This window comes from Seriola lalandi, unplaced genomic scaffold (genome assembly GCF_002814215.2).
Source record: "Seriola lalandi dorsalis isolate HSWRI2012SDOR001 ecotype SW California unplaced genomic scaffold, Sedor1 jcf7180002054324, whole genome shotgun sequence".
NCBI lineage: Eukaryota > Metazoa > Chordata > Actinopteri > Carangiformes > Carangidae > Seriola > Seriola lalandi.
In genome coordinates, this window is record NW_019524877.1 from 287,294 (window position 1) to 311,013 (window position 23,720).

Genomic DNA, 23,720 nt, shown 5'->3' on the forward strand with positions numbered 1-23,720 from the left:
AAATAATGTGACCCTCTCGTAACGTATTCCCTCTTCATCCGTGACAATAACAAACTGTGACCAAGCGAATGATGAGCTTTGATCATTATGCAAAGATAAACAATATGCATTTATTATTGAGCTCATAAATCTCCAGGCAAACTGTTCATTTTCAAGGTAAGCCTGCTTAAACAAAGTGCTATGTCAAAATGGAAATGCAGCGTTACAGTGAGACGAATACAGTAGAAACTGTCACCTTCATTTTTCTTCCTTCATTTCAACAATTGAAACAACTGAAGCTTCAGGAAAATGGATACTAACTGATTGAGAATATATTATTTACATCTATGATGTTGTTATTGCACCATAATATATTTTATGCATAGTAAGCAATGTAATGTCACTTATGGTTGGAGGTAACCTTGGCTGTCTGCATCACGTCTTTGACATTATTTCCTTCTACTAGAGATAAATACACAACAACATTATTTCTTCATCTTCTCCACTTAACGATTCAGGACGGTGTGATTAAATAATTCGCCATGTGAGTCTTATTTCTTCACAGGGCGATGTGCTGAGAGGTGATGAAGAGCGTGAGGAGGAGGGAGAGGAGGGAGAGGCCAGCGTCTGCTCGGATTTGGACACCGTCACCTAGAAAAAAACAGACACAAACACATTAGAGATCAGTTACACCATTTTCTCCATTATTGAATTAATATATCCAATTTCTAAAGTATTTATCTAACATCAATGCATCGAAACTATTAGAGAGTCCATGTCCATTAACCTAAATCATATAGTGTGAAACTCTCTTTTTTTTCTCTTGCCTTTCAGGGCTTCCGTAGACGAAGGGTTTGGCTAACAGGAAATTGTTTGCTCAATGGTCAATGCTCACCTGTGGTGGTAGACGAGCTCGCTGTGGATCCAGACCCAGCACTAGCAGTGGCTGATGAGCTGCTGGTAGCAGGAGCGGTGGTGGTGGGGTCAGCTCTACCTCCCACCAGACCCACTCCCAACGTATCGAGCTCCGACTGGAACTGCCTGCTGATCCAGCTGCGGACCAGCGTTTGGTTTTCATAGGACTTCAAATCTGCGAGGTTGGTGCCGAGAAGACCTTTAACCTCGTTAACGGTCAGGCTCTAGGGGAGAGAAGAGCAGAGGAATGTCAAACTCATGCGCAAAAAACACACACACACTTATTTTATTTTAGTCCAGCAGAGCATAAACTGACCAGTACAACGCTCTCATCCAGGCTGGTGAACGTCGCCAAGTCCATGCTGACGTTTGAGACTGACAAACTTCTGGCAAAGCTTAAAGGTGCTCCCCCTGCAGGCCGGGAAGGAAATGAGCGATGAATACAATCAATTAGATAGTGAACTCAACTTTCAGGTTTTTCTGCATGCAGTGTGGATGTGTGTGTGTGTGTATGTGTGTGTGTGTGTGCGCGTGCGCTTGCCTACCCAAATAAGGTTGCATGAGCTGGAAGACGGGCGCAGAAATAGTTGAGCGGGCGTTTCCTCTAAATGCTTGTCTGGCGATGGTGAACAGTTCTGTCTTTTTCTCTGTGCTGCAGCTGGTGACATTGAGGGCAGTGGCGTCTCTGCAAGACACAAACACGCAGAGTTAGAGACAGGAAGTAGGTAAGAACAGCCCCCAAAGCTCGTCATATACTTGACAAGGATGTGAGGGGTACAGCCGGTGCTGGGAAACCATAAAAACAAACGGAGATCCCTCACACTGGAATCAGAGTTGCCTTCAACATCTATTATTTTGTAACATCATGATGATTTAACGACACTCGTATGTGCCAGATCATCCTTATTACATGTTGTGTGCCTGAGGAAGACCCATGTTTTCTGTTGTATGAGAAAACCACATCTCTGGTGGGAGGTACCTGAGCTTTCTGACAATAACTACTTCTATTAGTCTAAAAGAAAATGTGATCAGAATAATGGAAGGAGGAATTAGCATTTATAGAGCAACAGTGGTGAACATTGTTTGGGTTTAGTGTCACAATACCGGTGTAACAATCCTCCAAACACACGCATGACCTTTGACTCCTTACTTGAGGCTTTGTTGGGAAATGTTCTTTAAAACGTCGACGTCCAGGGAGCAGAGGTTGACTCCTCCGATGGCGTTGAGCTCTGCGCTGCCGAGTTTATTCCCCGCCTTACTCAGATACTTAGAGATGACGGCTTTAGCCTGAACGAGGAGAAAAACATGTGTTCATGAGAACAGAACACAGAGCAGAACACGCTCCACTTGTTGACTCGTTTGCTCACCAGACTCGGGTCCCACTGCCCGTTGGACGAGTCCATCAAAGCGGCGAGTGTGTCGAGCTCAGTGATGCTCCACTTGTTGATGTCATCAGCAGTGGCCAGACGAGACGCAGGGCCTAAGAGCTGAACCTGATCCTCTGGGATGGTGGAGTTGGCAGCGTAAGCCTATAAATATGTGTTTATATATATATATATATATGTTATGTTTCGCCTGGCAGAGAATCAGATAATCTGTTAAACATTTTCTGTGGAGGTTTATTTGCATAAAGACACAGAAAGTGAAGAGAAGAAACGGAGAGAGAAAACACAGAGCTGCTGATTATGTATCGGAGAGGAAACTACAGAGCGTTTGCACTGCAGGTATTTTCTTAGAAACTGCTCATTTCACACTCTCAGTTCAACGTTTCATTGTTTTCCCTAAACGGTGAAATAGTTTTATTAGCTCTTTCTCCTCCTCTGATGTTTAAAACCAGTTAAGATCCATCTTTTCCTTCAGATTTTTGTTTGTTTGTTATTGGTGCAAAATATTATTTAAATCAAAACTCCTGGTAGAAACTTCTAACTCTCTTGTTGTCGTGTTCATGGCTCCTAGAAAGTCTGAGATCCGATCATCAGGAGTTTATTAACCGTTTATTAACATCCATTCAAGTCTTCAAGGTTAATTCCACTGCAGCTTCTCTCAAAAAGGAACAAAATATATTATCCCATCTTATAATAAACATAATCATCGTCGTATGCAATAATATGCATCTAATGGCAAAGTCAACTCTACTGTTTATAATGCTCCGTGGACTTGTACTTGCAAAATCAGTATCTTGAATAATCCTTTAAATCCTTTAAATATTTCACATATTTTTACATTTGTAATTTGGGTTTTTTATTTTCATTGTGTTTTTATTTTTATCTTGAGTAACTGTCTGCATGTAGCTCGTTTTGTTGTTTCATCTTTGTGAAGCACTTTGTAATGTCTGGTATTGATAAGTTATTATTATCATCATCATCATCAATTCTGTCTCTTACAGTTATCTTTTTATCTGAACCACCTGAAGCCTTATCGCTCAATTTAAAAAGGCATTAGCAAACACACCCTCACAGGCTTCCGTCACCTACCTCCCGGAGCTTGCTGAGAACGATCTCGAGGTATTCCACCTGGTCCACCTTGGCAGTGATGGCGTCCAGGTTGTCGACCACGGTCGCGGCGCTGAGGCAGCAGTTGAACTGGGTCACGTCGTCGTAGTCGAAGGGGAACGTCTCGTCGCTGATAGTCACCTGAGTGATCGTGCCCACGGTGCACTCGTTGACTAAAATACAGGAGGGGAAAAAACAGTTAAAACAGGTAGATTCATGATGAAAGAGTGAGCTGGAGATGAGCGAGAGGCTGACCTGTAGATCGCTTTGACCTATTTTTCATGGACAGTCTTATTTCGTTCTTCAGCCTCCTCTTCTTCTGTCTGCTCACTCCGCTCCTCCTGGCTTCTTCCAGGAAGGACTTCAGGAACTGGCGCTTCGTTTTCTGCTCACAGGAAGAAAAACAGATGCATGATGTTTTTTAAAAAAAAAAGTCACCTCATCTACTACATGAAGACATTTGTGCGATACTCACTTTATCAAAGTTTTCATAGAAAGTTGAGGTCAGATACAGCGGCAGCATCCCGAGGTCCTCCAGAGTCTGTTGAGTCCATGTCGATGGAGCTCTGGTTATTGGGGAAAAAAACAACAACAAAAAACAATGTAAAAAAAAAAAAGACAGGCTCCAACATTTACTGTTTCATGATCTTTTAAAGAAAAACTGAAAGTTGCTGCTGACGCACCCGAACTGTGTTTTCCCGCCCAGCAGCAGGGCCTGAGCAGCTGAAGCCTGAGCGTCAGTGAGGTCCGGGCAGTTCTTCAGCTTATCCAGAACAGACGGGTCAGAGTTCTCGATGTAGGACCCATCCAGAGTGCAGCACATGTTTCCCAACACCAGGATATTATCTTTAGTCAAACTCGTGTTTGTGATACCCTTAGAAAATAAAGCAAGAAAGAACAGGATTACTTTACGTCATACATGCTTTAGATGGGTGGTTTGTTTGTTCTGTTGTTTGTATTTGTATCATAAAATACAATAAAAATAAAATTTGAAATAATAATTCTTAATAGCATTTTAATAGAATAATAATAGAATATGAAGTAGAGATCTTAAAACCTGGTTTTCTGAAGCTCTTCTTGAATTTCAGTCAGTCGTCTTGACTATGGACTAATTTAAGATTAATTTCAGCTACATATGTTAAATAAACAAGTTCAACAATATTCCTGAGAAAACCAGTTGAAATTTAGTTTAATAGGCTACTTAAATAAAAAAAACTTAAGAGATGTGATGCTATAAACTCTCTGTCCAACACATCGGTTTCATGCTTTGTATTGGAACATATTGTTCGTCGCTCTCACCAGGCAGCTCCTGGCATTAACAAACAGAGCGGTACGTTTGTAGCTGAGGGCGGAGGAGAAGACGGAGAAGTCTGCATCTGCCAGCTGTTCGAAGTAGGACCTGCAGCTGGCCTGTGGCACCAGAGAGTAACTGTGGAGGGAGACGGACAGACAGTAACTCGCACGAACGTTGCTCTGACAAAACCTGTTTTTACCTTCAGCCCAAACAATCTAAACTCACTCATAGTACAGCAGCACATCAGGAGGATAGAGGTCGAAGCTGGTCACGTTTGTGTCTTCTCTAATGTAGTTGTACATGCAGGTGAGCTGTGGGTGAGATCAACAACAAGTCACAATCTCTCCTTTAGTGATCAGCGGTGATTTGATTATTCATATTTACCAACCTAAATATATGTGAACATTTACAATATTCTAAAGTGTTGGTATTTGTAGTCCCCTGAAATCTAACCATAAACATCGTCATCTTAAAAGGTAATGATCTATGATATCATATCTTCTCCCAGTCGCTCTCACCTGAGACTCCACCAGCACCACCTTGTTCCTGCCTGTCCTCCGACAGGCTCTGACCAGCCTCCTGATCTGCACCGTCTGAATAGTCCTCACTCCGGTGCAGGTGAAGCCTTGTAGCACAAAGGATGACAAACTACACAAACACGCAGCACGTTATGTACCACTTGCAATCCACCTGCAGGACATTTTCCACCTGAAACGTATTTTAAAAACTCACCTGTTTGGACTTCCCAGCTCTGCGGTTGCACTTTCCACAGCTATTCGATTGAAGAATAACTCAGCCTAAAGGAAAAGATACGACAGGTAAAGACATGCAGCAGGTGTATTGAGCACAAAAGCGTGTATTTCTCCATTGCAGCCCCCCCCCCCCCTACCTGCTGCCGTTTCCATTTCTTCTTGTTGAGTGTTTTGATGACGTCGGTGTTATTTGAGAAGCCCAGCAGCAGAGCTCGAGGGATCTCAGTGGCTATCTCATCAGGAACGTTCTGTATGATCGCGTCGCTGTCGCTCTGCACTGATATGATCTAGGAGAAGACGGTTACATCACTTTGTTAAAACACTTTACACCTTTAGACAAATTGGACATTCCAGCTATTTATACGGGACATTATTGTTGTGTGTTGCATAAAGCAGGGTGACCTCTAGAATCAAGCCGTGATCAATAGAGGCTCAGGAAACAGACAAAACAAGTGAACCTCTGTTCTCACAAGGCATGCTGGATCTAGTGTCTCGCAAACAGCTGTACCTTTGGCTTCTTTACACCCACACAAAGAAAAAGAAATATCAACAGTTTTCTAAGAATGGTGCAAAAAGCAAAACGCTAAACGCTAACCCTAACTAGCAACCAGCGTTCCCGTGAGAGAAATCGCTTGTGGTTCATCACAGTACATTATTATCCCAGTTTGAGTCTTATTCTGGTTGTGATCACATTTGGGATATGGTGTTTACATGGAACATGAGAAACTTGGTTATTTATGTATGTAAGTATATGTGTGATCAAAACAATATCTGATCATCTGATTCCTCAGCCACTACGTTCTTCACCAACACAGCCTGTTGAGAAACCTGGATGAGGTGTTTACACGCCACAGCATCCTGGTTTCTATCAGAGTTCTCCAAAACCTGGATTTTGAAGTTTTCTTCCACCACTTTCCCCCTAACTTCCCCGAATCGAGGGGCCCGAAGAGAGAGGTGAATTTATACGTACAAATAAGACTAAAAGGCAACTGTTTTACATTCATCTATGTTACAAATCCCATGGCAGAAATCTAACTGTCATACCTGAGTAACGAAGACCTGCTGGACGATCTGTGGAGCCGACATCAAGTTCAGCAGGAACGTAGGATCATTAGATGCCGTGAGAAGCTGGGAGCCACTGATGCTGCTGAACACTGTTGAAGGAACTCCCACAACCAGAGAACCCAGCATGAGCAGCGACGACGTGCTGTTGATCTGGTGAGAGGAGGAGAGGAAAGCATCACCACTAAGATAACTTCAGACAGACAGACAGACAGACAGACAGACAGACAGACAGACAGACAGACAGCTACCTGCAGGGCCCCTGAAGACATCAGAGACTGGATAATGGCCTTGGCCTGACCTTCGTTCCAGCCCATCACACTGCTGAGAGTGCTCAGAGCAGCGAATAGGTCCTCAGGCTTTATCGCCTTGATCTGGCCTGTGGACATGCCGGAGCTTTCGTTGCCCAGGGCAGCGATGGCCGTGGCGTCAATGTTGTCGCCGAGGTTACCCGCCAAAGCTGCAGAAATCTACGATGACCGAAGAGAAAAGCGTCAGTTTCGGAGTAAAAACACAATGTGGTGCCCTTTGTATGGATTTACATCATTTTCATATTCTTTCCATTATTGCAGATTTTTCCTCGGTAGTAGAAAACTGTCCCGCTGATGCAGGTGTGTTCTGTGTGTTTTTATTACCTGTGAGTCCAGGTCTGTACAGAGAGTGGTCAGGTTGTGCAGCACTATCATACTTTCTTCCGCAGTCAGCTGGCTGAATGCTGGACCGGGAGCGACACAGCGAAACACCAGAGGCAGCCTGCAGAGAGAGAGAGAGAGAGAGAAGAATTGATTTTAGGATGGAAAAAAAACATTCGGAGGCTATAACACAAACATTTCACACGTTGAGACTTACAATAAGGGGTTGAAGTTGCTGTCCTGCTGATAAACGAGCTCGGTGTAGTAGTTGGTGAGGTTGAGAGGGAAGGAGGAGTGGTTGAAGAGGGCGAGATTCAGAGGGTTCACTGTAAACACCTGGATAACCTGCGGGGAGGAGGGAGCACTATGAACAACATTTATCCACCTGTCGCCAGATATTTCTTTATTCATTTCAATCCCAGTGGACAAAAGCCTGAGCTGTTGTTCAGGAATGAGTTCAGTACCTGCGGCGATCCAAACATCTGAAGATCCTCCAGAGTGAGGAAAGGCAAGAAGGGGCCGATGTACTCAGCAAACCAGGCTGTAGAGTTCAGCTCTGGGTCGCTGGGATCGTAACATCTTGGCACCGTAGCTACAACGACAAGTTATAAATATTTCAGTGGAGATTTTACACTGAGCAGAGAGATAAATAAAGAATACAAAATACAATTTAGAAATATACCGAGACTGCTCGTTCTCCTGACAGCTGTGAATCATTTAACGCACTTCAACACTGTGCAACAACGCTTCATATGGGCCTGACTCGGTGCCGTAGAACCAGGCCTCTGCTGGGCCAGGACAAACACAAGCATGCGGCCCATGAGTTTTAAAGAGGAGCGCTGCGTTACTCTGAAGACTGACCTGAGGTGAGGTAGGCACTGACGGTGTCGAACACATCTCGCCTCCCAAAGTCTGCAGCTGTGTAGTTGTATTCACCAAGAACTGAAACACTGAAACAAAACAATCAGAACACATGATTTGAAAACCACTAAAATAAGAGAAATCCTACTATTGGACAGTTTATTTAAGTGATTTAAATTTATTGAAGTATTTTTTAATTTATACGCTGAGGATCTTCATAGAGAAAAAGGCCAATATGTACTTAAGGGGAAAGTTTATTGTAGGACATATCCATAACATATAGGAGTTACAATGGGAGAAACTGATTATTTTGATTGTGTGTGTGTGTGTGTGTGTGTGTGTGTGTGTGTGTGTGTGTTTTCATGTTGAACACATTTAGAGAAATTGACATGATTGAAATGAACGTACAGCTTTTGGAAAGCTGGGCAGGTGGCGTTGTGTGTGACGTTGGGGCTGATCAGATTCTTCGTGAGGAACACCAAGTAGTTTCGGAGGCGCTGGTCAAACCAAGCGTTGACCTCTGACCTCGCGGAGCTGCTGAGAGCGATGGGCCAGACGCAAGGCAGCGTGGGCCGCCTCACCGCCGCCGGCAGAGACTCCTGTAGCGAATATACACAGCAATGTGGTTATGTGCAATATGCAATATGTTTGCATTTCTTCTGTGCGTTTGCGAGTGTGGTACATACGGTCTCCAGGAACGTCGGTGTCTGGTTGTAGCTGTTGTAGAGCACGCAGAGCTCTGCATCGCTGTCGACAACGTCAGGACGACTGAGGAATTCCTTAAGATCTGATCGAGACATGGAGTTCACCAACTAGAAGAAGAAGAGCAAACATAAAATAAGTCTCTACTCCTCATTTGTTTTCTAACTTTCTCCTCATGCGCCTCTCTTATTTCCGGACACAAACCTGAGGCATTCTGTCGTGAGGCATGAGCGACAGGAAGGTGGTCAGGTTGGGGAACTGGAATCCCAGGAATGTACGCTCCAGGAAACTATAGAAACTGTGGTTGTAGTTGTCGCCGTAGCAGCGGAGAGGCGTTGGTCCTAGAATAAGGGAGAGTGAAAGAGGCCAGCTGTCAAACAAACTCTGATCCACTGAGTTCAAATGAAGCGTGAACGTTTAGTTTCAGAGATGGTGAATCGAAGGTTATGGTGGGGTAAATGTTTGTCACAACATACATTTGCTTGCTGTAAACTGCTGTCGATGGTTTTAAGAAGAATTTGTCATTTTCTCAAAAACTCAGTGAACAATAGAAATACAGAGCAGTACTCTCCATCAGAGAGTTAGGAAAGTATCCATATCATCCATACTTAAATTAAAGTTTTAGTGACTTATAGTTTCAGTGCTCTCTCAGGACAGCACTTCAAAACACACTTTACAATTTCCAGACACTTTCAGGGGTTTATAGATTGAATATACAAGAGTAATCTGTCAGCACATCAGTCCCGTACAGAAGTCAAAGCTGTGGAGTTTCTTTTCTAAACAAACTCTGTTTCTGTTTATGGTCCAGTGTCTCTATCCAAAACACACCGTGCGTTCCCCCGAAACCTGACTATTGTGTCGATTGTGTTTCTTCCTTCTATTTCCTTCCTCATAAAACATTTGCAAAGTCATTTGTTTTTCTATTTGAGATCGGCGTTATTTATATGCACGCTTGGCAGCTCGCAGTATTGCTTTACCGCCACACGTCAACTTAAGCGTGAAACCGCCGGCGGGAAAGTGAAAAACTGTTACTGGTTTCCTTTCAGTGTGATTTCTTTACCTCTGAGAGTCTGAACGATGTGGTTGTGGATTTCTGTCTTTGCATCTTCATTGAGAGATGAGATTGTTGAGTTTAGGTCCTCTATTCTGAAATTAAAAAAATAAGATAAAATAAAAAAACAAGGCAATCGCTGATATTTGTTTCTGATGTATTACTACATTCATTGACATTTGGAGGGAATCACATAGGAGCAGCTGTAGAAACAAGCCACTATAAATTACATTTACTAAGACGAAAAGAGAAAAGAGATCATTGCTGCGTGACTTTCAGGACTGCACACGTACCCCTGCACCTCGACGCTGCAGTTCCTTCCTGTCAGGATCCTGAAGAACGGTGCAACGTGGAGCGGTGACAGGTTGACCAGCAGGGGGCGCAGTCGGTTGTGAAGCCACAGCAACACGTTGGAGTCGCTCACTGAGTGATCTGAGAGGTTTGCTCGATCAAACACAACCTGTAACATGGCCGACCTCACCGGAGAGGGGAGCATGTTTCCGTGAGCCTGCAGAAAAAGAGAAAAGACAAAGTAAGGATGAGGAAATGCAACCGCACAGAGGAAAAGCTTAAATAAGAAACCCCATTTTTTTTTACCTTTTAAGAAACAGAATTTAAGAAACCACCAATATACAGTATGTTAGAAACGTTTGACTCATGACGTATTCTACCTTGGATAAGCAGGTAACAGTTGTTTTCTAAGTCATTATCTGAGAACTGACGCTTGCAGGAAGTCTGTAAGTATGAGGCAGACTCACCACGATGGCAGGTGAGAAGTCATCAAAGAAGGTAGTGAGTTTTGGGCCGGGGACGTGTTTCATCAACATGTTGACCTGGGCTGCAGAGGTGAGCTGGCCAGGTGTGGCGGACACCTCTGCCAGCTGTCTGACGGTCAGCTGTGGCAACGCTTCCATCTGCACGTACACGAACGCACACGTACAAAGGAGGTCAAACAAACAAAAAAACACAAGCAAATAAACAAACACAATAAAAGAAAACAGGAGAAGGTACCGCTGTGAAGTTGGAGTAGAGCATCTGGAGGTCGCTGACGGACACGAGGGCAGAGAAACCTCCCAGGTTCTGCTGCAGCCACTCTCCACTGTTGTTTATGTGTGAGCTGCAGCTGGGGTCTGACCCACGGAAACACACAGGACAAACACAACGTTACTCCTGTAAATGTACCTGTTTACTTCATGCATCGTGTACAAGACACCTTGCTGACTGTAGTATATTTTTAATGTGATGTTCTGTTATATATCACAGCAGTGATAAGGATTTAAAAATTTACCCAAAACCAGAAGATTATTTAAACAGACGTTTCAACTGAATCAAGATTTTAACTGATGAAGGTCAAAGGTCCTGACTGAGATCCAGCTTAATAAATTTGTGTTTTTGAGTCAGTATGGAGGCAGTCATTTTGCCTTGGACCTACGTCTGTTTTCATCCATCCAACGGTTTTGTTTTGACTTTTATTCTCGTTGCTTTCATGCTTTTACTTTAACTATAACACCCTGTCTTCATGATGATGCGAGCACCGACCTGCAGTGTTGTTCCTGGTCAGGAAAACTTTAATGAAGTGTGTGTAGACGGACATCTGCCGGGCTTGTGTCATGCGTGGCTGGAGACGACTCAAAATCTGCACACTGTGTTTCAGAAATGAGTCGATATGATTAATGCAGACTGTGACAATAATTTGACATCACCAGAGAATCGGGTCAGAGTGGGTGAAGGTGGCGGGAGAAGGTGTGAGAGGCTCCTATGATAAACACTGTGCTGCTTACATGCGTTGGTAGGTGCTGCAGTTCAGCCCCTTTGTGGTGAGACATGACAGGAAGTCGGGGGAAACAGCAGGTAGAAAGGGGCGGAGCCGGTGGTTGAACCACAGCTGGATGAGGGCAGGGTCGTTGAAGCTGAGCTCGTTGAAGGCATCCAATCGGATTTCTCGTATAGAGTCCAGAACCATTGACAAAGCAGGATTTCTGGGGTCCAGAGTCTACAAGAAAGATTAGACACCCAGGGTCCAGGTCAGGTCTGATAGTTTCTGATATTTTAACAACTTCACGCAGGTTTTGTCACACAGAGAGAAAAAGTAACACGGTATAGTGGTATAGTTCAAACTATCAGCATGCTAATGCCTTACACTACAGAAACGCATAATTGCTCATTTGCACCTTGTTGGATAGAAGATCCAGAGCTTCATCGAGCACACGGGACGCTTTGGAGAGGAGAAGCTTCCAGGCGGGTCTGGATCCGCTGGAGTTGGAGGAGCGATTACACATCAGCATCACTGCCAGATCCTCTGCTGTTAACGCCGTCAGCTGCGTGAAGACGGAGCAGGATGACAACAGGTGAGAAAACACGCTGACTGACTGACTGTTTTTCTTACAGTGGTAGTTTCAGGACGGGCTGTTGATCTTCTTACCGAGGCGCAGGCAAATTCCTCAACGGCAAAGTCACACAAACGTCCGTTCATCTTCCCGCTGTCAAGGTGGAGCTGCAGCGCTGTGCTGGGGTTTAAAAGTGAAAAATTGTGTTGACATTATATCTGGAACAATGCGTCTAACCCAGAATAAGATAAGAATATAAGGTAGATGTTATAAAATAAAGATAAGATTGTTGTATAAATCCCACCTGTTCACTCCAGCACAGATTTCAGTTTCTGTAAAAAACAGCAATAAATTAATAAATGGTGAAACATTAAAATATTGAATTTTTGAAAAATTATATTTTTAAGAAGTGAGACAACTCACCGTTTGTCATGGTAAAATTGCACTAGGGGGAAAGAAAGAATAAGGTGGTCATGCATCTTGTATCATAATATGAGACAATATGAAAATAAAAAATACCAATTTAATTACCTCTCCGCTGTATATGACGCAACCTATAATAAAGACACAGGTAAATGTAAATTACTTATCCTGGCATAAACATATTAAAATGCATTTAAATGATACAATTTACATTATGGGAATGTAATGATAGGAAAATAAAGACGTGTTCATGTTCAGGGAAGATGGAAACCTTAGACACCGCACAGAATCAGCTGTTACCACCTGAATTCACTTGAATAAGTCTTTTAAAGCGCAGCCTTTGATACCGGATTACACACTGTCTGCTGAGAAAATTACCAGGTGAAAAGCTCGTACACTGAGGATACAATGAGGCGTAAAGCTGATTACTGTAGTGATCATCAGGAGTGGCTGTGGAATTTCTTATCAAACTAACATTTTTTTTATCCAATCCAACTGAATGTTTTGATTGTTCTCTGTCAACGTGACGCCAGCAGGAACAAGGGGTCAGATTCCAGGACAACATTACAGCTTTTACATGATCACGTGAACTGACAGAAAAGAACCAGTTTGTGAACTGATGGTGATATGTTTACACTTTCATTTAGTCCCATGTTTATACTTTGTGACTGTGTTTTCAACCTGTAAAACACCTTCTGACCTGCCAGTTGCTCAGTCTTTATAAATGTATCCCGTGCAGCCAAACAATATCGAACCCCACAGTATTTTATTTTATATTCTGATGGAGATACTTAAGTTTTATAACATACCAAATGATCAAGGTGAATTTGGGAGAAATGTGTTTTAAAATTATATAAAATACATCTGGAATATTTCCATTTTATTGACTGGTGCAGCCGTTGAAAGGTTAAAAAGTCTCACACAAAAAGAGTATATATTGTTATATACTCCTGTGTATGTTGATATTATTTTCCAGACTGCGCTTCTCACCTGGTGGTATGTGCTCGGACAAGGCTATCTTGGCGTAGGTGATGTTTGAGGCTATATCAAGAGAAACTTCAGCCATGGCCAGGTCCAGTCTGGTAAACCTGGAACAACAAAAATATGTGGAATTAACATCACAATGAAATAATTAAAACGATTATTTACAATAACCATGAAAAAAAAAAAACCCAACATATTTAGATATGAACTTACAGTGTCTTGTATGATGAACAGGAAAGGTTCCCCTTGAAATGCAGAAAACAAAGATGAATACTTAACAGGGAAAGCAAAGTGAAAACTCTGAATGAAGAATAAAAGAAGAACCTTATGATTTTTTACCTGGTCAAGGAACATGACGAGGTAGAACAGGAACTCAGATAATTTCTTCTGCTCTGGAGCCTCAGTCAGGTAATCAAACAGCATATTGATGATGACATCTTTATCTGGGAGAGTAGGAAGAGGCAACACCAGCAGCTCTGCACTCTGCTTCGGAGTCAGGAGTCTTAGGACCTCCAGCTGAAAAGACGTAAGGGAAAAAGAAAGTTCATCACTGCTGCTAACGAGAAAGTAATAACAGCACCGGCCGCTTCTTTTTAATCCCTTGTTGTTTGCAAAAGTGTAATCTCACCGGGTTGAAGCGAGGGTTGAGATGCAGCAGCTCTCCGAGAGACAAAAACACTGAAAATGGCCCCAGGTTGTCCCTCAGCCACTCTGCGCTGCCTACAGAGCCGTTCACGCAGCCTGGACCTGGAGCACATCAGGCAGATAAAGACATATCTGTAAATGCTGTCACGCTTTTTCAACTTTTAAGTCCACCCAAGCTTAAGACTACGAAATGGATCTGAAATTAGTAACAGCATTGTAGTCAAAGTGCAGCGAGTACCTGAGTGTGGTTGTGACAGGAAACGCTGGATGAAATCCTTCACGACCACGTGCTGCTGCTTCAAGGTCGTGTTATCAAACTGGTGGATAAATACCTGCAGTCTGACAATAACATCACAGACAGAGGGTTGATAGATTAGCTGCACACATTAAAACACAGAACTGTTGGATGGAAGAAAAATGGAGACACGTTTCTGCTATTGTTCAATCTTTACCACCGGTGATTCTAACTTAAATAAACTTTGGCCTGTAAGTGACACAAGATGAAAGGACATGTTGTAACCTAAAATTTTGGAGGCCAGTTGCACCTCACTTTAAGGGCTCTGAATTATATCATCTGATTTAATTTGTTCTACTTCTGTTAATCTAGAGTTAGCATGTAAGCCAAAAACAGTAACGTAGATATAGACATAAAGTGTAAAAATGCAGTATATCCATGTTATTGTGGCACTTGCTTACATTTGCTGGTATGACTGACAGCTGAGGTTCCTGCGGGTCAGACAGTGCAGAAACCTTCCTGACGCAGACGGCAGGAATGCGCTCAGGCGCTCGGAGAACCACTTCCTGATCTCACCGCTGTCCATCAGCTGCTCATCAGTCAGCATCGACACTCTGATCTCCCCAATCACATCCAAAACCTCCCTCGCTGATGAACCAACTGTGGTCATAGACTGTGGGGGCGAGGTCAATGGTTTGAATACTGACATATCACTATCAATTTATATATTACCTGGAGGTGTAGACTCCCTCATTTGAGGTTTAAAAAGCTACTGACCATGTTAGCCAGGATGTCCAGAGCGGGGTTCAAGACAGAGGAGAGTTTAGTGAGCAGCATCTTCCACAGCACTTTGGAGTGGCTGCTGTTTCCGGGCAGGTTACACTTCAGGAGAGACACCAGCTGATTGGCCGTGAAGTTCTGCAGCTGTATGTGTGAGAAGATTAAGTGGCCATTTAGTTATTTAGCCAAATAGGCAGCAAGTTGCATAAACGTTACTGTCAGAATGGATCTGACTCAGTATTTTTGTCATTACAAGCTGATTTTAACCCACCTGAGCACATGCATAATTCTCCAAGGTAAAATTACAGGGGACATCCATAGAGGCTGATGTGTTCAGGTAAGACTGTAGTTCAGAGCTGTGAATACATGTAAATTAGCATCTGTACAGAGACTACTACAACAGTTCTGATGATTCTGGATGTAAATCATTAAAACATTAATACCTGTTGATTCCCCTGCAGATGTTTGTGGCTGTTAAACAATATCAAAAGAAAGAATTTAAACGACTTCAGCTCTAAAAACACTTACAATAATATAATGAATGGTAAAATGAGACTTATCAAAAAGCTCTTACCATTGAATAGGGTCACTGGGCACTGTGAATGACAGATTTAATACATTTAAAGGAAAATACTGAAGGAATTTATCACTAAAAGTCAATCAAAAGCTACAAAGTAGAAAAAGAAAAGAAATCTCACCGTGATGTTCTCCGGCACACACGCTGTTCAAATGGAGACAGGAGATATTCAGTCAACTCTTATGTTGTATTTGTGAGTTAACTGTATAACCCTATGTTTATGGACAGTCTCTATGTGTGTGTGTGTGTGTGTGTGTGTGTGTATGTGTGTGTGAGAGAGAGACTGACCATCTGGTGCAATCCTGATCAGTTCATCTATGCCAGCCCAGGTGAGCGGCTCGATGTCCGCGGGCAGAGATGGTATGGCGCCGTACAGTCGCACAAAACTGACACACAAAATAACAAAAACAAACATTTAACTAGAATTCAAACTGCTCATATCAGCATTATCAAAGCAGCACAATCCTTTGAATTTTTTTTTCTCATGAAATATGTCAGTATTGTGATATAAAAATAAATGTACTGGCCCCATTACACGCTTTTCTACTCTTAACGATCACCCAAAGAACTCTATCATGGAAGAAACATCGACCTTTACAGCTCTTTTCTACCAAATGCATAAATTCACACACTGAGCGCACACCTGGAACACTTTACAATGTGAATAGGACGACCCAGGAATCGAACCACCGACCTTTCAATTAGTGGACGGCCCACTCTACCTCCTGAGCTGCACAGCCACCTCTCTCATTCTGCCTATCTTGTTAACCTCGGTCTTGTTAGCCTTGCCGGCATCAGATTAATTTTAACTTGCCATAGCATGAAGAACACAGGTGCAATTAATAACATTAACGATGATTCAGTTCCAGCAGTTACTGCAATGGAATAATTCGTTATGTTATTGGTCACACCTGCGTCTGACAAGTCTGCTGTGAAATAGGTGTGCTGGGTTATTGTGATTATGTGATGTGGAGTGAATCACCAACAGCAGGGGTAAGTTATAAATCCTTTTGAAAGTACTCACATCTGTTTGTAGACCTCGCAGGGTGGACTGACCTGAGAAATGAAATACTTATTTATAATTAAACCAACAGAACAGGTAAGTGTTTGCTGAATAATTGTCATATCAAAGGTTTTACCTTCATGGCGAGCTGAACCAGGTAGTGTAGCACCTCTGGTAATTTTTCAGGGGACTTCATCAGGAAGTCGAACACTCGGTTGATAACAACGTCTTTCTCTGGAGGAGTAGGAAGAGGCAACAACAGCATCTCTGCTATTTGTTTTGGAGACAAGAGCTGAAGAACCTCCAGCTGGACAGGAGACAAGACAGGACAGACATTATTCTCAGGATGCTTGAAGTGTCCCTTCAGTTAGTTCAGATGAAGTATTTTGGCATGTTCAGGTTCTCCAGACTTACTCCAGAGAAGTTGGAGTTGAGTTTGTAGAAGTCAGTGACGACGGCGAATCTCGAGAAGAAGCCAAAGTTGTTTTGTAGCCACTCTGCACTGTGATTGGCTGAGGAGACACACTGTGGGTCTGAAACATATGCACAGGAATTAACCACATGTCCTGAACCTTTTGTCTTAAAATTACTTTCTTATTCATGATAAATAGGAAGCAAAATAAGCAAAGCAAATAGTACGGCTTGTCTTTACCTCCATACGATTACTCTCAGGTTGCTTACCAGTGGTGTTGTGATGCATCAGGAAGGAGAAGATGAAGTGCTCATAGATGTTACGACTGTACATTGGATCGGCATCCATGAAGGTCATGTGTCTGCTAAGAGCTGCGACACTGCACATAACAAGACAACGACAAAACGAAGATTACTACACTAAACCGTGTGTGTGTGTGTGAGGAGAAAGAAATCTTCTAAAGCCTGTGAACTCACATGGTTTGGTAAACGGGGCAGGAGAAGTTCTTGGTGCTGAGGCAGGAGAGGAGGGCTGGGGGTATGTTAGGCAGGAGGGGCATCAGTTTGATCTGGAACCAGAGCTTAATGAAGTTCGGGTCCTGGAGGTGTTGCTCGGTCAGAGACGGAGACTCCGCCTCAGCAAAGATCTGCTGAAAGTCGGACGCCACCTCGGTGAAGTTCTACAGGAGGAACACAGGAAGGAGAGAGCACTGATTTTAGTTTTTATTTTAAATGTGAGGTAAAATGAACAAACTCAGACAGATAGATAGATAGATAGATAGATAGATAGATAGATAGATAGATAGATAGATAGATAGATAGATAGATAGATAGATAGATAGATAGATAGATACACACCGCTGTGGACAGCTCCTTGATCAGTGAGTTCAGACGTTCTGTCAGCTCCATAATCAGTCTCATGACATTCGCCTCGGACATTGTCAGGTTGGTACGAGCAGCACAGTGCAAAACGTGGGCCACATTTTCCACTGCATTAGTAAGCTGGTAGCAAAAAAAAGGCACGTAGGAAAGGTTAAAAAAAAAATCTAAACATTCAAACTTGATTTAAGTTAAAAAAAAATAATAATAAAATGAAGCCTCACCCCACAAGGGCTCTTATCGAGGGTGATGCTACAAACATCCTGGATTTCAGAGGTTTCATTGTCCTTAGCGTTGTCCAGATGGCTGCACAGAAAAAAAAGCACATTATAATACAGAAACATAGACAGGCTGACCTGTGGTGGACTGAGGGGACTGATGTGCTTACTTAAAGCTGCAGTTAATGATTTTTGGCCTCTAGTGGGCAGAAGAACTCAGCAATGAGCCGATAACACCACAGCCTGACGAATCTTCAGCTTATCAAGTTATGGTGAACATGTTAGCAACAAATTGCTTTTACACATCCAACAGAAACATTTGCATTCATTTGGAGTTGTGTTTCTGGGCAGCTGAGTCCAATATTCACTTCCCTTTTGACTTTTCCACCAACTCCTGAAAAATACAGAGTAAGGCTGTGGTGTGAGGTATGAGGAAAATGCTAATTAAATAGGTTAGCTTAACTTACAACAGTTCGTGGAAGGCGAGCGTGATGTTTTGATGCATCAGGGCTTCGTCGTTTGGCAAGAACCTCCGTAACAACGGTATCACAACCTGCCGATACCAGTCCTCCACATTCGTCACATCAAATGTCTGAGGCTCGGGAATGACAGACATGTTCTGCGGCCTGTAAACGTTTGCCAGCTCGGCCAGAGTCCAGTTGAGCAGGAACTGGGTCAGAGTGGCACTTCTTATTTCTGACACGTTTCTCTGACACATGAAACAAACCAGATCAAGAGTCACTTGGCAGGATTATGTGGTTTACATACATCTGCATGTCAGTTTATGTGGTACGTGTGCATGTGTACGTAATGTATTGGTGTATGTGAGTGCTTGTACCTCATGTGTGAAGGACACAAAGTTATGAACGAAGCTCCCAACGGGTCTGAAAGCCATCATGAACCCGTTTACAACCTGTAAGTGAGACACAAGAAGTGATGAAAATTGCTATTTAGCTGGATAATAACAGATTTTAAAGCTGTTGTACTTGAACATTAAAGACGTGGCAGCACCTATAAATCCATGCTACATTATAGTACCTCTCTGAAGTTATTAGTAGGGGGTGGAGGACTGATAGATAGATATCCAGGGCTCGTCCAGTTGTGGCCCCCATCAGGGCTCATGGTGGGAGGAGGGCCAGAGCCCCCTGTCAACAAATTGTGGAAGACCAGGGTTAAGGTGCTGTTGTCCAAACCTGCGACCTCAGGCCTCATCAGCAGCTCGGCCTTCTGCGCTGGAGACAACAGGTGAAGAACCTCCAGCTGTGGTGGAGAAATAAACAAGAGACCGAGAATAAGAGAGAGGAGGAGGATGAAAAAGACATTATGTTTCTTCTTCTGTTCATTTTATATTGTACTCTATTCACCCTCTGTCTGAAACTCTCTGATAGAGCTCAGGGCTCCTTAATCAGAGCCCAGTGTGCTCTGATTGGTCAGATTGGATGTTACAGAGTTACTCCCTTTGGTGTAAACTTGGATCCTTGTGTAAGGAAAAACTCAGAAAAGCATGACATGTTTAAGTGCCTGAGACTTCAGTGTAAAAAGCAGTTTAAGTTCACCAGTTATTACGACATGAACTGCTCTGTGAAGTGTCTCTGGAGAGAAACTACCACAAAAACTCTCCCCGCTCTGTTGCTGTGACGTTGTAAATCATATGGATCTTGAAGAAAACTCAAGTTAACTCACTCCACTGAAGACCATGTTGAGTGTTGAAAAGTCCTTCATTCGGGCCATGGCTCTGAAGGTACCGAAATTCTTCATCAGCCACTCCTCGCTGCTTTCCCCTGGGCTCACACAACCTGTACACACATTACACACAAACACACAAATTAAACGAGATAAAGAATCTTTTATAGTGTTAAAAAATCTGACATGTGGGTTTTGGTCACATCTGATTGCAAGAAGACAAGAATAAGCGCCGCCTAGCCTTGGTTCAAGTCAAATGTGTCACTAACCAGAGATGGCTGCACCCTTCACATTATCCACCATCTTTTATTTTTTTGCAAAACAGCTGTTTTCCTACGTTTTCAATCCAATTATCACAATTTTGTGCATAACAATCTTGGATGAGGCAGGAAAAACATATCATTTGCTCTTTGGTATATTATGCTGTTGCTGTGATTTGTTGCAAATCTTTTGTATGACTTGAATGACTCAGCAGAATTTTATTAAATTCTGCCAATATTTGTCACTACGGCAACATTATATTAATCGCCATAAGTGAATGATTGTGAGTTAGACTCAAGCATTTTGCATAATTAACAGTAAAATAACTCATCATGGCCGCCAGTCGTGATACAGATATGAAAACAGAAGATTATATTTACAGCACAGCCCGCCTCCACAATGCACCAATATACACTTAAGCATTTTCATACTTACATTACATGTATTCAGAATTTTTTTATTCAAATTTTGTATTCTGCATATTTGTTTTTGTAACTCTTACTTTTATTGTAATTGTAATTAGTAGTTTCACACTAGCCTTTTTAACACAGTCAGCCCTGTATGTCAAAGCACACACTAAATGAGCATGTGAGTAAGTAAAATCTTTGAATCTGAAATTTTCTGAGCATTTTCTGTGATTAAAGGACATTAGAGGAATGTGCAGTGGAGGTAGGCTCTTTGTAAATAACTTCCAGTTAATTAGAAGTTAGACTTATAAGCATTACCAGCTACGCCGTCTCCAGACAGGAAGGGGTACATAAAGAATGTGTAGATCCACTTTTGTCTGACTGGATCCATCTCAGAATAATGGTGACTGAGCTCCCTCACCCTGTAAGAAAAGATAGGATGGTGAGAAGACGCTGGGGTCACCGATACACACTGGCAGAGAGAGGCAGAAATAGACATACACAGTCTGGTAGGTGGAACAGCTGAAGTTCTTGGTGCTGAGGCAGGACAGGAAGTGTTTGGTGATGGATTTAAGCAGCGGTTTTATCTTCACTTCCAGCCACATCTGGACCAGGGCTTCATTCTGGAGGGGGTCTGCACCGGGCTTCAAGTCCAGTGCCCCCTGCAGGCTGAGAAACGGCACTCCTGTCATGCTGGACCTCTGTGATGGTGGAGATAGAAGGATGTAATAAAAAAATTTTAAAAATCAGTATGTGGGGTAGAAAGACAGTTGATTTTTTTATGTTATGTAGATAAATGTGTTCCCCTTGAAAAGCTACTAAAACACGTAGGCAAAAACATGTGACATTTAACCTTCAGTATCACAATAGTCTTTCCAGAAGACTCACAGTCACTGCACTACTGATCTGTGACAGTCTCTGTGTAAGTCTGACTGTCCCTCCATGAGAATAAAAACAGAGACAGCATTACAGCACCAACTGGTCAGGTTGGAATCTGTAGCAACATTCCTCCTGTTGCATGTCTACTTGCACATTCCTGTGCTGCTCCTAACATTGAGCCGTACCATGAAGGTGTACACATCCATTGTTGCCTCAAGCATGCCTTTCAGCCTCCGCATGTGCTCTCTCCCTGTGTCTGTCGATGGTAATCCCACACACTGGAGGAAGTGCGAGGTTGAATCTGGCACCTTGGAATGAACGACAAGAGGAGAACATGAACAATAGATAAACAATATGATATTGTAAAGCAAATAACAAATCCTATGTATTAGGGAGGATATGCAGCTTCTTTTCAACTGAAAACATTTACAAACAGAAACTATGTCAAAGTTCATAACTACTGAGCTAACAATGAGCTCATAACATGGGATTGAAATGTGCTATTTTATAACATCAAGTTTCCATGAAGCTAAGACTGATTGTGGCAGATTGCCTGATTGTGTACTCATCTGGCTCATACAAACTAAATTACCAAATTTCAAATTTGTCCACATTTGATTTGTTTTTTTGTGATAGATTTTGCTCATTCAGGCAGAGACTTAGCTCCACATTAGCAGCACTTGCATTTGGCCCATGGTAACACAAGGTGTTTGCAGCCAGGGTTTCCCTTTTTATATAAACATATACAGACAATATCCATGAACTTGTACAAATCTGCTTCACAATGAGAGGGAACAAATTCTATCAGTTGGTTTCAACAAGCCAGGGAAGATTATGACTGAATGTTGACTCTAGCTCATATATCGCTGCCAGTATCATAAATCTGGCAACTAAGCATGCTGAGTTAAAGCCAATCTTTTACCATTCAATTTTAGTTATCTGGTTATACACACAATTTTTAGGGAACAAATCTGAATCACAATGAAAGGCCATTATGAGTGTCAAATAAATTAAAGCACATGCTGTATATCTACTATTACTAAGAACATAAATGTGGTTAGTGAACTAGTTAACATAGGCAATTAACCTCTTTAAGCTAGCTAGCCACATTTAATATTCACTAAGCATATTAACTTAGAAATATAATTAATTTGCAACATTATTATTTTAACACCCACAGTAAATAGCACAATAAAACAGGACCTGAGAGGCATGAAACAGACACACCTAACAACTAATCCTCCTTATAGTATTTGAATTCCTGTGATCAGCTTGTTTAATACACTTCACTTTCTTACTTTCAGAGTTTCTGAATTAGACTGTAAAGTATCTATGAATGAACGCTAATGTTAGCTAGTTTCTAACTTTAGCCTAAGGTTACAGTTTAGCTAACTAATGTTAGCTAGCTTATAGTGCGCCCTTTCGTTATAGTGATGGCTTGTCATTTCATTATCAATATACAAGATCATGGTCCTATATTATTTAATTTAGCAAACACTGGTGCTCAGTTATGAGCAGTGAGACAATGGAGGATTAGCTGTGTAGAGATATGTTTTGACATCAATATACAGTTTATTATTTCATTTTAAGATGCAATTGAGTTTTAGTCTTTTACCTTTTTGATATTTTCTATAATAAACAAACCCTTTGTTTCAAGAGTTTTAACTGGTTGGGTAATTGAACAATACTAACAACCACGTGTGCCGAAGTAATTGTATTAAAAGTGTTGGAAAGTAATTGAGCACATTTATATTAACTACTGTACTTAAGTAGCCTACAATTTTGAGGTACTTGTACTTTACTTGAGTATTTTCATTTTATGTTACTTTATATTTCTGCACCACTACATTTCAGAGTTTCATTTTATAACTCGCCTTCTGAGGAAAAGTACAGGTATGATTAATAATATTAATAATATATAATGTAGCTTTACCGGGCTAGTCCTGTTTTACATTCAGGCTCAGTGACATAGACCAGTGATACACTGAAATGGAACAAAGCCATCGTTAATTATATTAATGACACCTGTGCTTTTCCTGCAATGACAGGTCAAGATGTCAGCTGTGAAAAAAGGCCTAAAGAATATTACAACAAGTGTCTGGTGTCTTTGTAACTTTGTAAATTCACATACCAGATGCGAAAATGAAAACATTAAGAATGGAGACTGTCAGCAAACTCTGACAGCTTTAAAGCTGATCGCTAATCGCCTCATCATACCGCCAGACATGCTGGTGCATTAGTCATGAGAACTGCAAAATCATTGTACAC

General features: G+C 42.1%; 1 protein-coding gene across 1 annotated transcript in view; it reads right to left on the reverse strand.

The window, feature by feature from the left end:
• Nucleotides 1–85: 85 nt before the first annotated feature.
• LOC111655549 (uncharacterized) overlaps nt 86–23,720 on the reverse strand; it is a 28,452-nt gene continuing 4,817 nt past the window's right edge. Inside the window, exons 5-65 of the mRNA XM_023406997.2 lie at nt 21,638–21,760; nt 21,075–21,274; nt 20,892–20,995; nt 19,906–20,018; nt 19,261–19,482; nt 19,061–19,135; nt 18,690–18,931; nt 18,229–18,310; nt 17,984–18,127; nt 17,603–17,805; nt 17,396–17,505; nt 17,129–17,247; nt 16,851–17,021; nt 16,736–16,767; nt 16,000–16,097; nt 15,833–15,855; nt 15,709–15,730; nt 15,578–15,605; nt 15,406–15,490; nt 15,132–15,278; nt 14,816–15,027; nt 14,358–14,458; nt 14,103–14,221; nt 13,814–13,990; nt 13,688–13,719; nt 13,481–13,578; nt 12,599–12,621; nt 12,491–12,512; nt 12,372–12,399; nt 12,163–12,247; nt 11,912–12,058; nt 11,522–11,733; nt 11,280–11,383; nt 10,752–10,870; nt 10,499–10,654; nt 10,034–10,248; nt 9,750–9,835; nt 8,894–9,030; nt 8,674–8,799; nt 8,396–8,586; nt 7,988–8,076; nt 7,591–7,718; nt 7,344–7,471; nt 7,130–7,247; nt 6,746–6,964; nt 6,477–6,647; nt 5,570–5,719; nt 5,413–5,477; nt 5,199–5,328; nt 4,906–4,991; nt 4,686–4,815; nt 4,070–4,260; nt 3,862–3,952; nt 3,642–3,771; nt 3,369–3,559; nt 2,262–2,423; nt 2,045–2,181; nt 1,440–1,579; nt 1,211–1,305; nt 875–1,118; nt 86–630 (exon numbers count right to left, since the gene is read on the reverse strand). Of these exons, the coding sequence (XP_023262765.1) occupies nt 539–630; nt 875–1,118; nt 1,211–1,305; nt 1,440–1,579; nt 2,045–2,181; nt 2,262–2,423; nt 3,369–3,559; nt 3,642–3,771; nt 3,862–3,952; nt 4,070–4,260; nt 4,686–4,815; nt 4,906–4,991; nt 5,199–5,328; nt 5,413–5,477; nt 5,570–5,719; nt 6,477–6,647; nt 6,746–6,964; nt 7,130–7,247; nt 7,344–7,471; nt 7,591–7,718; nt 7,988–8,076; nt 8,396–8,586; nt 8,674–8,799; nt 8,894–9,030; nt 9,750–9,835; nt 10,034–10,248; nt 10,499–10,654; nt 10,752–10,870; nt 11,280–11,383; nt 11,522–11,733; nt 11,912–12,058; nt 12,163–12,247; nt 12,372–12,399; nt 12,491–12,512; nt 12,599–12,621; nt 13,481–13,578; nt 13,688–13,719; nt 13,814–13,990; nt 14,103–14,221; nt 14,358–14,458; nt 14,816–15,027; nt 15,132–15,278; nt 15,406–15,490; nt 15,578–15,605; nt 15,709–15,730; nt 15,833–15,855; nt 16,000–16,097; nt 16,736–16,767; nt 16,851–17,021; nt 17,129–17,247; nt 17,396–17,505; nt 17,603–17,805; nt 17,984–18,127; nt 18,229–18,310; nt 18,690–18,931; nt 19,061–19,135; nt 19,261–19,482; nt 19,906–20,018; nt 20,892–20,995; nt 21,075–21,274; nt 21,638–21,760 (7,620 nt within the window). The 3' untranslated portion in view covers nt 86–538. The remainder of the gene's footprint in view (nt 631–874; nt 1,119–1,210; nt 1,306–1,439; nt 1,580–2,044; nt 2,182–2,261; nt 2,424–3,368; nt 3,560–3,641; nt 3,772–3,861; nt 3,953–4,069; nt 4,261–4,685; nt 4,816–4,905; nt 4,992–5,198; nt 5,329–5,412; nt 5,478–5,569; nt 5,720–6,476; nt 6,648–6,745; nt 6,965–7,129; nt 7,248–7,343; nt 7,472–7,590; nt 7,719–7,987; nt 8,077–8,395; nt 8,587–8,673; nt 8,800–8,893; nt 9,031–9,749; nt 9,836–10,033; nt 10,249–10,498; nt 10,655–10,751; nt 10,871–11,279; nt 11,384–11,521; nt 11,734–11,911; nt 12,059–12,162; nt 12,248–12,371; nt 12,400–12,490; nt 12,513–12,598; nt 12,622–13,480; nt 13,579–13,687; nt 13,720–13,813; nt 13,991–14,102; nt 14,222–14,357; nt 14,459–14,815; nt 15,028–15,131; nt 15,279–15,405; nt 15,491–15,577; nt 15,606–15,708; nt 15,731–15,832; nt 15,856–15,999; nt 16,098–16,735; nt 16,768–16,850; nt 17,022–17,128; nt 17,248–17,395; nt 17,506–17,602; nt 17,806–17,983; nt 18,128–18,228; nt 18,311–18,689; nt 18,932–19,060; nt 19,136–19,260; nt 19,483–19,905; nt 20,019–20,891; nt 20,996–21,074; nt 21,275–21,637; nt 21,761–23,720) is intronic.